Source organism: Argentina anserina, chromosome 7 (assembly GCF_933775445.1).
Source record: "Argentina anserina chromosome 7, drPotAnse1.1, whole genome shotgun sequence".
Classification (NCBI taxonomy): Eukaryota; Viridiplantae; Streptophyta; class Magnoliopsida; order Rosales; family Rosaceae; genus Argentina; species Argentina anserina.
This window is the reverse complement of record NC_065878.1, coordinates 23,470,422-23,485,825: the sequence shown is the minus strand read 5'-3', so window position 1 is coordinate 23,485,825 and position 15,404 is coordinate 23,470,422. Positions and strand designations below refer to the sequence as shown.

The window sequence follows — 15,404 nt, the reverse complement described above, 5'->3', positions numbered from 1 at the left end:
CTTCGTCTTCTTTCTCTTCGTCGTCTTCATGGGACTTCAAGAAGCTAAAGTTGTTTGCGATCAAAATAAGGAAGAAAGCGAGATAGGTGATCAGAGTTTTGAAGATAACCAAGATTACTCTGAAGATGTTTGTGATTTCAAGAGTCAGGACTTCTAACTTGATAATTACCTCGAAGATCACCTTCAAAATTACCAATATCCATGGTCAGACCATGGATTACAAACTTTACTAAAAGCAGTTAAAACTTAAAATAATCGAAATTTCTGTGTCAAAATGATGTTTTTACCTCTACTTTTCTTTTAACTGCTTTTAGTAAAGTTTGAAATCCCACCGACCCGACCCGCCAAAATTCTCATTTTCTCTTTTTGGCTTCGTTTCGGTTCTCACTTCTCGCTAATGGCTGCTTCTCTTCTTCTCCCTTCTCACTTCTTCGACACCATCAAAGTGAGTCTCTCTCTCCTCTCTCTCTCTCTCTCTCTCTCTCTCTCTCTCAATTGAGTGTTTGTTATTAAGTTTCAAATAGGCTTTATTAACAGTTCAGTAATTCTTGGGTTTCTCTCTAATTCCTATTGTTCAAACAATTTTAGGATAAGCAAACTGTGCTTACATCACATGCAGTCAGCAAATCCCCACAAAGTAGGCTTCACTTGCTTATTCCCTGTCAGAGCATTGGGTTCTAGAGCTTTTGCTTCAGTTGGGTCGGTTGAGAATCATGTCTCAGCTCCAAACAACACTCACAGGTGTTTTTATGTTTTGTTTTGTTCTGTCTCTGTAAGTGTTTTTCTGGTAAGCACATTTTTCTGGAAGTGCTTTTGTTTACTGGTATTTGATGACTGCCAGGTATGAAGGTTCTAAAAGTTATTTTGAGAGGGAGTTGCAAGAGTTGTTCGATGAAGTGAAAATGCTGGTTATGAATGGGGAGAAAGAAGATGCGGTAGACCTGCTTCGAGCGAATTATGAGGCTGTGAAGGAGAGGATGGATGCCGGTGTTAGAGGCATTGGGGAAGCTGCTACCATTGACATCATAGCTTTAGGATACATGGTCATTGGTGACTTCAAGTTTGTCGAGTCATTATTGGATATGGTAATCTCTTTTTCCATTTTGTAGTCGCATTGCTGCTTTGATATCATGTGCATTCACTGCTCAAGCATTTGAATAGAATGAAACATTATGAACCATTGCACTATTTGAAACATTTCCAATGTGTTACTAGACACTGCTGCGATTGTGAAATTGGTCCATTAGTTTGTGAATTGCTCAATTTACTGATTCTTGTGTGTTACATGTTATTCGTTTCGTTTTTGTGATGCATTTTAATTTTGTGTGCAGTTGAATGAGATGGTTGGTAGTCTAAGGTATGATGAACCGCTTCTGGATTCAGTCCTCGTGCATATGGGAAGTATGTACTCAACTTTGGGGAAGTTTGATATATCAATGCTTGTATATAGGAGGGCGATTGATAACATGGAGAAGATATATGGTAAGTTCTGGTGTCTATTCAGGCCTTTTGTTTTTGATCAATTCAGTTGGTTGTTCTAAGAATTCTGTGATAAATGGTAACAAGTAGCTATTTGAGTGATCTATAAAACACTTGATCATAGGGGTATGCCAAGGTAGAATCCAAAACAAAACATTGATGTATCTGAATATGCATGGCCAATTGAAGGACATAGCATTAATAGTATTTTCGGATAGAACTTTATGGTATTCTCTGATATTCAGCGGAGTTCAGTTATTGTGTCGGCAAGATAGGTTTTCTCTGATCTTTAATAACTGTTGCCACTTTTTCTTCAGGGAAAGATAGTATCTTTCTTATCACACCAATTTTGGGCATGGCAAAAGCTCTCACTTCTATCGGAAGGACTAAAAAAGCAGTAGAGTTCTACCACCGTGCATAACTATTCTTGAATCGAGCAGAGGCACTGAAAGTGAGGACTTGGCCATACCTTTGTTTGGTCTCGGCAGCCTTTTACTCAAACAAGGGAAACCTATTGAAGCGGAAACTCCTTTTATGTGGTTAAATTTCATTCCCTTTTCTGTTAAAAGGCTTACTTTGACCTGACAGAATTGAAGAAGGTTTGTCTGATGATTGTTGTTTCTTGATTTCTTCAGAATTTTAAATATATACACAACGTTGTACGGAGAAGACGACGGAAGAGTTGGAATGGCAATGAGTTCCCTGGCCCATGTGAAGTGTGCATTGGGTAATACATCTCCCATATATACATATACAGATACATATAGCTTCTCGGTGTCATGTATGGACTCATGTGGTAATTTGCTACAGGAAAGGCAGATGAAGCAATCGATTTGTATAAAAAGGCTCTTAAAGTCGTCAAGGAATCCAATTATATGTCTCCTGATGACAGCATAGTGGAGAAGATGCGGATAGATTTGGCAGAATTACTACATGCCATTGGAAGGTAAAGTCAAATTTTATGCAAACTGTCATAGATGCTGGATTTATAAAGCAATTAAGTTGGTGTTTTGTGCACAATGTATATACTTCATGCTATTATATGATTGTGGTGGTGGTTTGGTTTAGTGGCATTCTATGACTACGATAATGACTACTTGCCAATTGAAAATGTTGATAGGTGCACTTGGTACATGCTGTACATCTCATCATCAGTCACTTTTTGTTTCTCTTTCAAGTTAAAAACCACAAGCCTACACAACCGCCAATTACTAGTTTCCCGTTTAGCATTAAACTTTGGTTTCTTGCAGGGGAGAGGAAGGCCGAGAGCTACTGGAGGAATGCTTGCTGATCACTGAGAAACATAAAGGCAAAGAGGACCCCAGCTCAGTGACACACCTCATCAATCTCGCAACTTCTCATTCACGCTCAAAGAACTATGTGGAGGCTGAGCGCTTGCTAAGGATGAGTTTGCAGGTCTTGGCAAAGACGGTGGCGCCCGATGACCAATCCATTTCATTCCCAATGTTGCACCTCGCACTTACTCTTTACCAATTAAAACGGGATGAGGAAGCAGAACAACTCGCCCTCCGGGCTTTGCACATTCGTGAGAAAGCATTCGGAAAAGACACCCTTCCTGTTGGTAAGTAGTTATTTCCTTAATTCCTTCACAACCAAGCAACATAGAGATAACCTGATGAGTTCCGGTGATTTCTGATGTGATGTACATTGCAGCTGAGGCTCTCAACTGTCTGGTGTCGATCCAAACTAGACTGATGAGGGACGACGAGGTGTTACTGGATCAGCTGAAGAGGGTTTTGAGCATCCAGGAAAAAGAGTTCGGCCCCGAGAGCAAGGATGTCTTGACAACTCTAAAAAAAGTCGTACATTACCTAGACAAACTAGGCAGGAAAAACGACAAGCTCCTCTTGCAGAAAAGACTCTCTGCCCTTAGATCAAAACTCAAACAACAATTTCAACAATTATAGTAATCAAACCATCCTGGTTTAGTCTCAAACTCATTCACCACAGCCCCGCATTGCTCACCAAGTCAAACACAAATAATCCCCCGTGTTTCACTTTGCGTCACGCAACAGAACGCAACGGTGTTCTTGGAGCTTACCGGGACGTCGTTTTCCTACCATTTGCGACACGTCGTTTCTCCTCTCTATGTGGTAGTTGGAGTGATGGGAGAGATATTTGAGGTCTCTCTATATGGTCCCCATTTGTAACTTACCAATTTGCCAAGGAACATTTCATTGATGGGAATGGTGGGGTGCTAAAATAGTGAGTGAGTTATAATGTTTTATACCAATTACGGTTAACTTTGGACCACGATGGATTTTTCCCACTAAAATAGGCCGGTAAATTACCACCGTCTTGAAGCACTAGCTACAAATTTTATGAAGCAAAGAAGCAGGTGTCATAGAGCCTCTAGAGAAAGGTAAAGTGAAAATTAACAATTTCTTTCTGTTGTTTTGGATATATATTGTTTTTAGTTTTTACACTGAAATGATGGATATGACCAAATTATGCATAATTATAGCGAAACGGTGATGTAGGAGTTAAGAAAGGAGGGTCTTTCATTTGTGTCTGTATCTCTGTCTTTGGATCTCGGGAAACGTATGCAAGTTCCAGAACAGAAGACCCATCTCTTTTTTAGAAGGTAGTTTTCCTCTGTTTCGGTTATGGGTCTTGTCAGATTGTATAGATTCTGGTTAAAGCATGGATCTTTCTTATTCTTGGTAATCAAAGTTTGTATCTTTTCAACTGTATGCAGTTTGGTGTATGAAATAGAGATACCCTTTTGGATTTTCTTCTTTGTGTTTGGAGTCTGAGTTGTTAGCTGTATAATTGAGGTGGGTAACTGTTTGTAATTTTTGGGGGAAGTTTATAGTTTGGTAGAACAAATAACTGATTGGATTAGATTCTGGATCTCTATACAAATGACTACGGGAGACGTTAAATGTTTCTGTTATTCTGTTAACACATGGTTTTATATGGTTGTCTCTGTGAGTCTGTATTGCTTGTGTTATAGGTGCCAATGGGTTGAATTGGAAGTGTCTGTCGGGTTGAACTACAAGTACTGATAGGTTGAAGTTTAGGTAGTTGTGGGTCGAAGGGAAAGTACTTATGGAATGATGAAAATGTTGTTTAAATGTGATCATCTGATTTTCGTAGTTTGGATCTACGTTCTGTTTATTGTTCTGATTGCCTATTTTCAGAGTTCTGGTCATGTTGTTGAGACTTGGGAATCTTGTCCTGATGATTGAAATTTTAATTTCGTAGTTAAATTTTCTGGTTTAAAATTTTTAAAGACTTTTTATATGCATTTGACATGAGTGATCCTTACTTGATGCAGCTACTTGTAACCTATGACTGATTGTTATCTTGTCATTGTAAAATCTGATGCAGTTAGATAACGGTCATGGCAGCAGCTGAAGCACGGACTGGATGGCAGCGTAGAGGAAATTGTTGTTTTGTCCATGGTGATGTAAGGAGTGGTCAAAGATTTTCTCGTCGTCCGTCATCATCTTCCTCAAAGGAATCTGATAGTGCTCATGAGAATGCTTCATATGGGATTGATCATGTTATCCCAGATCGCACGCCCTTTAACTCAAATCCGGAGCTAACACCCAGCACCAGGTGGTGGTTAAACCTGGAACCAAACTTTGGACCTCAGAAGGAATTTATCTATGATCAGCAAAAGAGCCTGGACGCTGAACTTGAAGTTCTAAGTTCTGGTTATATTAATAAAACTGCCATCATAAGTGATTATTATCAGTGCAAGGAGGTATCTAGCAATCAAAGTGATTGTGAAAAGAGTGGCAATAGTATATTGGAGAAACCATGCACGGTTTCAGTCACTTCTCCAAAAAGTGACCCAAGTAAGAGAATGCAAGAACTCAAGGCTGGAACTGGTGATGGGCGGCAGTTTCTAAACAAAAGGGACACAGGAGAGTTTTGGTACTCTGATGATGATTTCATGAACTTGGATTCTTTTAGCAGCTTGGATTCTGAACAAAGCAAGAAACTGTCTCCCGATTTAGATTCCCAATGGGTGGAAAATGAGAAGTCCGAACCATGGTGGCGATCCACTGGTAAAGATGAGTTGGCTTCCTTGGTTGCTCAGAAGTCGCTTGAAAATGTCGAGAATTGTGATCTTCCACGTCCTCATATTAAGCATAGTAGGATGGGTCCTGCCGCTTCTACAAAGTTTCCTGACCCTAATTTGTCTTTTGATCAGATTACTGAACTGGGCCTTTCCAATGTCACCGCTTATACTCAGGGAAGCTTTACTTCAGGTCACTCAACATATGATCAAGACAGTCCTCTAAGGTACTTTTGTTTCTTTAGCTGTTCTCTATATTCTTTTCTAGACAGCTATGGTTTATGTAGAATGTCCATAAATGCATGCTGCATTATTATGTTACATGTAAGTGATGATGATAAACTTTGGTGTGATACACTGACATAGATATGGAGTGCCATTTCAGGCATGTGCAGGTGTTGTGTTATGTAATAAACCAAATATCTGGTTACTTGGGAAGTTACTGCCTATTCTACGGTTATAAAAACCTACTTTGTGGGCATGGATAGTTTTTAATGCATTTTTATGAGTGTATTACTAAATACCAATGATGCTTTAGTAACATTGGTACAAGTAATACTATAAGTCCATAATCTATCATTGCAGAGTTATACTGTATTTGTTTTCATTGTTCTGATATCAGAAACACAACTTTATAAGTGTAGTTTAATATTGATCATATTATGTGTTCGTTTTCAGTCACAACAATGATTCTGCTGCTACCCACCAAGATGAGCCAGCAGATGAGCGGAGCAAAGCTCAGCTGCTGGAAGCTTTGTGTCATTCTCAAACACGAGCTAGGAAAGCTGAGAAAGCTGCACAGCAGGCATATACAGAGAAGGAGCACATCATCAGTCTCTTTTTCAAACAGGCGTCACAGCTGTTTGCCTACAAGCAGTGGCTCCATTTGCTCCAAATCGAGAACTTTTGCCTGCAGCTCAATAAGAAAGATGGCTTACCATGGTCCCCATACAAAGGCAGACACATGAAGAAGAAGAAGGGTCAGCGCAGGGCAGGAAAGAGGAGCGACAACAGCCCAACGTATGAGATTAGCAAGGGTGCTGTTGCTTTTGCACTAGGATTAGGTCTTGCTGGTGCGGGCTTGCTCCTCGGATGGACTATGGGCTGGTTGTTTCCAGCTGCTTAAACCTCTTCATCATTATACCTTGTTTAATATGGCGCTCGTATGTTAATTAGTAATTACTGTTCCTTCATTATATAGGGTTTCTGTATCAGATTAGTACCCCTTTTTCATCACCTCTAAGTTAGCTTCTCACTTGTTTAGATTTGTTGATTGTGTATATACAAAAACAGGTATTTATTTTCATTTTGTAATTGAAATTATGCATTATTTAGCCAATCTTTGTTCCCCTTTTTCTTGTGTTTTTGTGGATATTCCTCTTTTTAACTATTGAGTTCTGTTCAGAATCTTCAGATTTTTTTAAGGAAATATTATATGCCAAATGTGAATCATACTGAAACAGGAGGGACTATGATAGTATGATGTCTTGTCTAGTTGGATTCAGCTAGAGATTCCATTATTGGATATGAACAAGTGCATCAGGCGCCTCCATGATCTTATCTTCCACAACATTCCATTCAACCACATCCATTATTCAAAAACAAAAACACGAGCTACATATTATTCATATGTTCCAAAATTTGGATTGTTTTTCAATTTGTATAGAAGCACCCTCAAAGTCATACCCAGTATGGTCTTCCTTGCTATAAGCCGCACATATTTATTCCGTTTTTTTTTCTAGCTTATTCCATTTTATCTCCGATAATTAGAAGAAAAGAGTTTTTTTTTTTCTAATTGGAGTTTAATATCCGAAGACGTGTAAAATTACCAGAATTATACGTCACCTTAAGCTCTAAAATTTCAGGATTGGCAGTGGAACCTAGTCGAGTTAGGGGCAAGGCGGGCCTGCAAATCTATTAGACGTTTAAACGATCTGGTATCTAAACACAGTGCTCATAATAACAAAAAATAAGCTATAATCAACATCTTACGCTCAAGATAAATACGATTAATTGAAGTGAGCTTCCACTTCTTCCCAAGTAACTGAAGTAAGGTTCTAGATTGACCCACGTTATTAACAAGTAAATTTTGTTTAATTTGCTCTTGGTATGCTTTTTTTAGAGCATTTCCAACAACTTCGACATTTTAGAGAAAAAGTGAGGTTTTGCAAGATATTTGGTTTTTTCCCACTCCAACAACTTTTGCATCACCGTCTCTAAAATAGAGAAAGAGATGAGAGATAATGAGAAAATTTTCAATTTTTTAGCAACCTGCAAAATTTTACCTCTCATACATTTTATTAAATAACTCAAGTTTTAATAACAACCAATTGAAACAATAAATAATTAGAATAATTTATTTCAAACTAGCAAATTAAATATATAAAATAATTTATGGTTATAAAAATAAAATTATATAATATTTTATTCATTTGTACTAAAATGCATAAATATGCAAAATGAAGAAATTATTAGAGTTTGAGGATAATATTTTTGGAGATTTTGGCATTTACTTTTCCATTTTAAAGAAATTTTACCAAAATTGTTGGAGATGCTCTTAGGTGCAATTACATGATTGATCAACGAGATTCACCATAAAAATGACTCACCAATTGCTCACCAAATGTCAATTAAAAGTATAAGACTAATGAACAAGTAGATTTCAATAATCACAAATCACAACGTGAACAATGCCATTGGACACACACACCCTTCTCTACCAAACATAATCATCTAAATTAATCATCTGAATATACTTCTAGAGGCTTTGAACTGGAAAATGACGATTATGCCCTGCCCTGTCCTGCTTCCCTCATAGGCCGAGTTGGTTGACTTTTGACTCCATCCCTTCGGTAGCCGACTATTCCCACCACCGCGCGCCACGTGTTCCCGCCCAATCCCTCCGTTAAAAGGGCGGACCCAAATCCCGAGGCCCCTAAAATTCCGTTCGTTTTTCTCACAATCCAAAATCTTCAATTTCTTATTTCCTTCATCACCAAAACGATGCCGTATTGCGAAGTCGCGTCGCCGCAGAATGCCGCCGCCGTCGACGAAAAGCTCGACGCCGCAACCAAAATCTACTACCGCACTTACGGCCGCGGCCCCACCAAGGTCCTCCTGATCATCGGTGAGAGCATTGTCATTACTTTTTGATATTTTCTTACGAATTCGGAATTTTTTTCCGGTGGCTGATGAATTTTTTCCGATCCACGGTCAGGTTTGGCCGGAACGCACGGCTCGTGGGGCCCGCAGATTCAGGGGCTCACGGGGTCGGTGACGCCGAACGACGAGAACAGGCCGGCGGCGGAGGAGGAGGAGGAGTGCGAGCGCGACAATGAGGCTGGTTTCAGCGGCGGAGGAATCGAGGTGTGCGCGTTTGATAATCGGGGCATGGGCCGGAGCTCCGTGCCGGTCAAAAAGTCCGAATACACGTGAGTGGTTGAGATGGTCAAACTTTGTTCTAGAAGTATGAAATGTGTGTGTAGTCAATTTTGATTAGTTGAAGTAAAAACTGGAAGCTTTTTATTAATGTAAAGTATGGTTGTATTTGATTGAATTGAATCGCTGCATTTCTGAAGTTGTGAAATTTTGACCATTTTTTTGGATTTGAAGTATAAGTTTTGAGGATAAATTGAAGCTGAATTGATTGATGTGTTTTGTTGCAGAACAAGAACAATGGCGAAGGATGCGATCGCGTTGATGGATCATTTGGGGTGGAAACAAGCGCATGTCTTCGGGCATTCCATGGGTGAGTCCAAGGTTTGGAGTTTTCGTGACCGGATTTGTACTAGGTTCATTCAAATACAGCAGTTTGAGCACATTGTATGAAACTTAGGACTGAGTGAAGTGTGAGGTGAATGTACTTTGTGAATGTACTTTGTGTGAGTGAAACTTAGGCTTGTTCGTAATCGTGTGATGCAGGAGCTATGATTGCTTGCAAGTTAGCAGCAATGGTGCCTGACAGGGTTTTGTCATTGGCTCTGCTTAATGTGACAGGAGGAGGTTTTGAATGTTTACCAAGGGTGAGTGAATCACTTGTCATTGGTTATTGTTTTATTAAGTTTTGAGTTTGTTTATTGGGAGTGGTTGGCGACTCCATCTTAACTGTTTCCAATTAAGTTGGTTCTCATTTCATAGTCAATGTTTTGCAGCTCGACCGCAAAACATTATCTATTGCTATCCGTTTTTTGAAGGCAAAGACTCCGGAGCAAAGAGCAGCTGTTGACTTGGATACTCACTATTCGAAGGTCCAACTGCTCTACATTCTATCATGTTTCTGTATGTTTTCTGAACGGATAATAATTGGAAGAGAAAACGAATGCTGGTAAATGGTAATACAGAAATGATTTGAATAAAGGCAACCCTCTCACAGACTCACTACTGTTGTACAGGAGTATCTTGAGGAAAACGTTGGATCCAACACAAGAAGAGCAATTTTATACCAAGTAAGAGCACTACAAACTCCTTTGTAGCATCTTGTCAGTCAATGAGAATCACAAATGTGTTACACGGAGTTTTAAAATCATCTCTGAAGTCGGAAATCGGCATCAATATATGGAACTCTGTTCCCAACTAAATGGCAGAAACTAGTTGAGTCGTTAGAGTACTTGTGTTGAAACATCACCGACCTGATAATAATTTTCCTTCCAGGAATATGTAAAAGGTATATCAGCAACTGGGATGCAGTCTAATTATGGTTTCGAAGGTCAACTGAATGCGTGCTGGACACATAAAATGACACCAACTGAAATTGAAATGATCCGCTCCTCTGGGTTTCTCGTTTCAGTCATTCATGGCAGGTGTGCTCATAAAATCACCAATATTTATACTTCTCTGAAGCAGTGTATTCAATCTGCTTCCTATGGCTAGCATCTGATATGTCATTTCTTTTTTCCATTTACTCTCAATTCAACACAATTTGTAACCCAACTAAATTGTAGATGTACATATATATGCCAAATGAAATGATCGTCTCCATGTCCGAGATTCATGTACTTGTTGGATCTGATATGCTGTTTCAGTGTGATATATCTTCTGGAAACCAACTTAACATGTTATCAACTCTGCAGGCATGATGTCATTGCTCAAATATATCATGCAAAGAGACTGGCACAGAAGCTGCAGCCTGTGGCTAGAATGGTAGATCTTCCCGGAGGACATCTTGTGAGTCATGAGAGGACTGAAGAGGTATTCCTCCATATCTACCACACCAAGTATATCTACTGTCCATGATATGTTAGTGGAATGACTCTGAGATTGTTTTGTGTCACATATCAGGTCAATAAAGCTCTTCTTCAGTTAATCAAGGCTTCAGAAGCTAAGACCGAGCCATATGATTGGACAAATTTGCCTGAGAAAAGTTCCAGTAAGCAATTTAACTTTGAGAAAATGTATTTACTCTTCTATTTGTGTGCTGACCTGTGTTGTTCTTTGGCAGGTTGGGTGGTTACAAGGATGTTGTTTATCAAAAAGAGTAATGGCGAGGCTAACAATTCATCTCTGGCATCCAGTATGTTTCAGAAGCTACATATGTTCCTCTTGTACTTGTTTGGTCTATTTGCGTTGGCATACGAGAAAGGAATCATGACTTTTAGAAGTATAAAACCAGCTAGAGTTGCGAATTCCATTACATAAGCCGTTGTCCAATGGAGCTCCAACTCTTTCACTGGTAAAACACTTTTCTTTGATTCTGTTTCCTTCAGGAGAAACATATATACAGAGTAAAATTTGAGACTGACATTGGAGTTTCTCTCAACAGGAGCTCATTGTTTTTCCAGAGTCATATACCAGAGTTCATTAACATAATGAGGCCTTTTATACACAATAAAGACATGTTGCAGTCTGGAGAAGAATTGGAGAGAGATCACTACGGCCAATATTTAGGCAGTTCCCCGTTTCTCCTTATCCTGCAACAAATATATACAGAGCTGCATCTTTTACAGAATTACAGTCCAAAAGAATGAGGGAAAAGGAATAGGGTGTTTCTACGTTTATCTATCTTTTTGTTCCTCATGTAAATTTACTCAGAATTGCCTATCCATTCACTCTTGGCAACAGAACAACCTTGTACTTGAGAATTCTGATTTAAATTCAACACTATTCAATATTGACAGTACCATATCAACTTAACAAATTAACAGCGTGTTTACTTCACCGGATGGAATTGTATTTTCCCGGAATCGATTGCATTCCAATGTTTACTTGCACCAAGGAAATCCGGAGAGGGGAGGTTGGAATTGGAGGGGGATGGCTTTGTGATGGGGCCTATCTTCTAAATCCGAAAATATTTTCATATTTTTTTAACAAATTACAAACCTATCTAACCCTACGAGTAATTTAATAATCAAGCTAAATTTAATTTCAACTCGTTATTGTAAGTAAATAACAATAATTTTAATTAATTTCATTCTCATTTCTTATATATTATTTCATTCTGTCTCCAATTTCTTCCAATTCAATTCCTGATTAATTCAATTCCAAATAATTGAACATGTCAAACTTAAAATACTTAATACATGAAAGTTAGCGGCACGAGTGATGTTATCATAGTATGTGTATTAATACATAGATATAATCTCAACAAATTTATGGTCACAATTTAAACATAAGTTGATATCGGAAACATGCATGTAGTACCAGCTTATGTGTTCATAAAGGAATCAAGGAAAGCATGTGTTACTAGTCAGTACGTACCTCGTACTTCGGATCTTTCAACAGTTGACAACATCGTCGGAATATTGAAACATGTAATACTCCGAAGCATGTTAGAATTTTCGGTAACACCAAGCATGATCGATAGAGCGTCAGAGAGAATTCTCAAACCTCAAAGAAGAAAATGATGCAACTTTCTTCTTCCATGGTAAGAGAGATAGGAGATTCGTTTCTTTGCTGAATAAGATGCCATCTCTGATCATTTGAGGGTTATATAGCACGGCAGATATGCCACTGGAATATACCAATATACCTTGTAAGTAAAAGCATCTCCAATAGAGATGTCAGATCCACGTGGAGTGTTCTATCAGAAATAAAAGACATATGTAATCACTCTAACCGAGTAACTAAATTTGATGTAGATTTAAAAGTTGTGTTCAATTCATTTATTATAATTTCTCGTTGTCTTCTATATCTCCCCCTCCATCTTTTCTTCCTCACTTACCCATACCAAGGCAATTCATTAATATAAAATATTTGATTGTTGGGTTGGAACTAAAATATGAGCAAATTGTCAAATACCACATCAGAAAATGAGATGCCAAATTCAAATCTACACACATTCCCCACAAAAAAAACCATATGCTCTCTCTCAACCCTATTGTGTAGCCTCCCTCTGCCTTCCCACTATTACGGTGGTTTCTCTCAGCCTCCCTACTATCAAGGTGGTTGCCCTCAACCTTCTCTCTTTCATGACGATTTTCTTTGGCCGTCCTTCCCTTTTTCCCATGGCGGCAGTCGAGTTCCAATAGCAAAGGTACATCTGAATCAATATTCCATTGGTAGTGGTCTATGCTTCGTGTGCCTAAGGGATGCTCGTTCCATTGGCGAATGAAGTCAAGCAACCATGGCGACCTGGAGGCACTCAGATTTCCACCAAAATCCGGCAAAGACGGCTCTCAGGATGGGTGGCAGTATGGCTAACCCATGCTAGGGTTTCCCATAGTTGGGCTTAGGCCTGGGCTTTCGGGGCCGAGTCTAAACTCATAATTTAGTTTTTTTTCCTAGCATATTGCTATGCTTCTATAAGTCGTAGAATATGTTTTTTAATTTTATTTATATTTCAATTCGGGGATAATTTCTAAAAAATATAAATATGCTATATACTAAGTTTGAGTTTCGGCTCAAGACCTCTTGTATGCTGCTCGACAACAACGAAAGAATATACAATGGTTATTCAGGCATTCGTTTTAATATAAAATCTCAATGGATTCCATAAAAAAAATCTACACACATACTCGGAACACAATTTCTATAGTTTTCTTCAAGTTCTGGGGGTATTTGTGTCTTTGAATCACAGGATCCTTAACGGCGTCGTTGCACTTGAGCTAAAACCCTAAATCGATTAAAAATGAGCGAAAACGCTGTCGTTTGGTTATCCTTTTCCATCTTAAACCCCCAAATTGGTTCATCCTTCTCCAACTTTGTTGGGTCCAAAGGAATGGCTGCTATGGCTTCTGACAAGGCAGATGGTCAGACCCAGTGGGAGTTTAGTTGGTTAGCCCTCTAAGCTATTCTCTTTTAATCTCCAAATATGTATATCATTCTAACTCTTGCAAGATTTAGGGTTCTGATAGACCAAAGCTTGTATATTTCAGTGTATAGGCTTGAATTTGATTGAACTAGGTTTAGGAAAAGGGTATGCTGAGTAATCTTCAAGATTGATTATTTATGTTCAATTTGGTTCTGCTAATTTGTATCTGTAGCTTTTGAGCCCTCTTCTTGTCTTTCATTCAGTTTCAGTTTTTGTGTTTGTTTTATGCTTCCTACTTTTGATGTGCTAATCTTGTCTGTGATTTCAAAACAATATCACAATTAGTTGAGATATGAGTTTCAATGAAATGTATAGAGGATATGCAACTATGGATCTTAGATTGCTTGAGAAAAGACACTCTTGCTAGATAAAACTCAAAGTTTTACCTATATGGATACTACCAACTTAGGTTGTCGTGGTTCTAGCATCTAAGTACCAGTTACTCAGTTGGGCACCGAGAAAAGATATGCTGGTATATTGAAGTAATGTGGTGAGTTTGGTATATTGAAGTAAATTGAATGAAAATGTTGGGGTTGCATCTGGGGCTAGTGTTGTAGCTAACTCTGTATCAAGGGCTAAAGGGATATGTTTCACTGGGAAGTTGAGATCATCTCTTCAACTTTCATTGTTTACAATTGATCTGAATTTGGGATTTGCTTGACCCATGAGGAGCATTTATTGTTTTTAACAGAATTCTATCGTGCAGTGACTTGGAGGTAGATTATGAGTCTGAAGAAATTGCTTCTATTGTCTATGCTACATTAGCTGTTGACAAGGAGGTGATGCTTCATATTCTTGAGCTATGTCTATACTCATTTCATTGTGGTTTTGATTGGCATCTTATTTGTTACCGTTTATGACCTTCAGTTGCAACCAGACAAAGTAAAAAGGCAGATGTTAGTTTCCAATGGAAAGCTTTCCGTGTAAGCATTTTTTCTTTTCTGTTAGAGTTCAATATATAAACTTCTGTTAGATATTGATTTTGGTGGTAATTGATTCTGATGCAAGATTTATGATTCATGGGGATTAATGAAATGGATGTGTGCTGAACTCAGCGACTCTGCTAAATTCTGTATTCTGCTGATTGCATGGTTGATCTTATGAAAACAGGCATTTTGAGGCAGTTGAGGCAAGATTTCTTCGAGCATCATATAGTGCTTTTGTGGATGTATTGACACTTGCCACGAAAACCATTGAAGAGTTTGGAAAAGGAATGGAATTGAAACAAGTACATGCACTTTGACTGGTTAGCTTGGCGATTTCTTATTTCATGAAATGAGCTGCAATACGAGTTGAGGCTTTCTAAAGCCCCTACATTGTTTGATTAGTGCTTCAGAACAGGGTCAAGAACGCTTCTGATACTAAAAATGGAACAGGGTCTTTGATTGAGTTTGTTATTAGCTGGTATTGTGTTATACACCTACCTGTACTCTGACTTGGATTTGCTTCACATCACATCTTGGAGGATAATTAGATTTTGTTTTTTCGCTAATTTTCTATTTTATAACATCAAAGCATCATTACTTGCTGTACTGCGAATTTGCGATCACTCCCTAGAAGACCTTAAGGATCGAGGTAACGTATGTCGGGATCTTGTCAAAACATGTCCACCGTCGCCGTGCACCAACA

General features: G+C 38.6%; 4 protein-coding genes across 6 annotated transcripts; all 4 read left to right on the top strand.

Moving 5' to 3' along the window:
* The first annotated feature begins 592 nt into the window (after nucleotides 1-592).
* LOC126803121 (uncharacterized) lies at nucleotides 593-3,411 on the top strand. Its single transcript, XM_050530881.1, is given in 9 exon segments — nucleotides 593-741; nucleotides 842-1,085; nucleotides 1,332-1,482; nucleotides 1,797-1,892; nucleotides 1,895-2,018; nucleotides 2,115-2,206; nucleotides 2,290-2,425; nucleotides 2,730-3,061; nucleotides 3,154-3,411. Coding segments are annotated over 9 exon segments (1,557 nt in total). The 5' UTR covers nucleotides 593-613; the 3' UTR covers nucleotides 3,408-3,411.
* A 513-nt stretch (nucleotides 3,412-3,924) lies between these two features.
* LOC126802356 (uncharacterized) lies at nucleotides 3,925-6,852 on the top strand. 2 transcript variants are annotated; one of them, XM_050529972.1, is made up of 3 exons: nucleotides 3,925-4,084; nucleotides 4,838-5,757; nucleotides 6,209-6,852. In XM_050529972.1, the coding sequence occupies exons 2-3, from the start codon at nucleotides 4,847-4,849 to the stop codon at nucleotides 6,654-6,656; spliced, it is 1,359 nt and encodes a 452-aa protein (XP_050385929.1). In that variant the 5' UTR covers nucleotides 3,925-4,084; nucleotides 4,838-4,846; the 3' UTR covers nucleotides 6,657-6,852. The 2 variants fall into 2 exon arrangements, with proteins under 2 accessions (XP_050385929.1, XP_050385928.1); XM_050529971.1 differs by having other exon boundaries at nucleotides 4,834-5,757.
* Nucleotides 6,853-8,403: 1,551 nt separating this feature from the next.
* On the top strand, nucleotides 8,404-11,769 carry LOC126801824 (uncharacterized). Of its 2 annotated transcripts, XM_050529286.1 has the most exons (11): nucleotides 8,406-8,657; nucleotides 8,748-8,961; nucleotides 9,196-9,278; nucleotides 9,452-9,552; nucleotides 9,682-9,777; nucleotides 9,922-9,975; nucleotides 10,181-10,329; nucleotides 10,600-10,717; nucleotides 10,808-10,895; nucleotides 10,968-11,198; nucleotides 11,289-11,769. In XM_050529286.1, the coding sequence occupies exons 1-10, from the start codon at nucleotides 8,534-8,536 to the stop codon at nucleotides 11,162-11,164; spliced, it is 1,224 nt and encodes a 407-aa protein (XP_050385243.1). In that variant the 5' UTR covers nucleotides 8,406-8,533; the 3' UTR covers nucleotides 11,165-11,198; nucleotides 11,289-11,769. The 2 variants fall into 2 exon arrangements, with proteins under 2 accessions (XP_050385242.1, XP_050385243.1); XM_050529285.1 differs by having other exon boundaries at nucleotides 8,404-8,657; nucleotides 10,968-11,769.
* Nucleotides 11,770-13,615: 1,846 nt separating this feature from the next.
* Nucleotides 13,616-15,253, top strand: LOC126803105 (uncharacterized). The gene is made up of 4 exons (XM_050530859.1): nucleotides 13,616-13,738; nucleotides 14,482-14,554; nucleotides 14,643-14,698; nucleotides 14,886-15,253. Exons 1-4 carry the CDS (start codon nucleotides 13,683-13,685, stop codon nucleotides 15,016-15,018), a joined length of 318 nt encoding a protein of 105 aa, XP_050386816.1. The 5' UTR covers nucleotides 13,616-13,682; the 3' UTR covers nucleotides 15,019-15,253.
* The last annotated feature ends 151 nt before the right edge of the window (nucleotides 15,254-15,404 follow it).

Coding starts and splice junctions, on each gene's coding strand:
- LOC126802356 (XM_050529972.1), top strand. CDS start 4,847: ATGGCAGCAGCTGAAGCACGGACTGGATGGCAGCGTAGAGGAAATTGT. Junction 5,758..6,208: donor GATCAAGACAGTCCTCTAAG/GTACTTTTGTTT, acceptor GTTCGTTTTCAG/TCACAACAATGATTCTGCTG.
- LOC126801824 (XM_050529285.1), top strand. CDS start 8,534: ATGCCGTATTGCGAAGTCGCGTCGCCGCAGAATGCCGCCGCCGTCGAC. Junction 8,962..9,195: donor GTCAAAAAGTCCGAATACAC/GTGAGTGGTTGA, acceptor GTTTTGTTGCAG/AACAAGAACAATGGCGAAGG. Junction 9,976..10,180: donor GAAGAGCAATTTTATACCAA/GTAAGAGCACTA, acceptor TTTTCCTTCCAG/GAATATGTAAAAGGTATATC.
- LOC126803105 (XM_050530859.1), top strand. CDS start 13,683: ATGGCTGCTATGGCTTCTGACAAGGCAGATGGTCAGACCCAGTGGGAG. Junction 13,739..14,481: donor ACCCAGTGGGAGTTTAGTTG/GTTAGCCCTCTA, acceptor TCTATCGTGCAG/TGACTTGGAGGTAGATTATG. Junction 14,555..14,642: donor CATTAGCTGTTGACAAGGAG/GTGATGCTTCAT, acceptor TATGACCTTCAG/TTGCAACCAGACAAAGTAAA.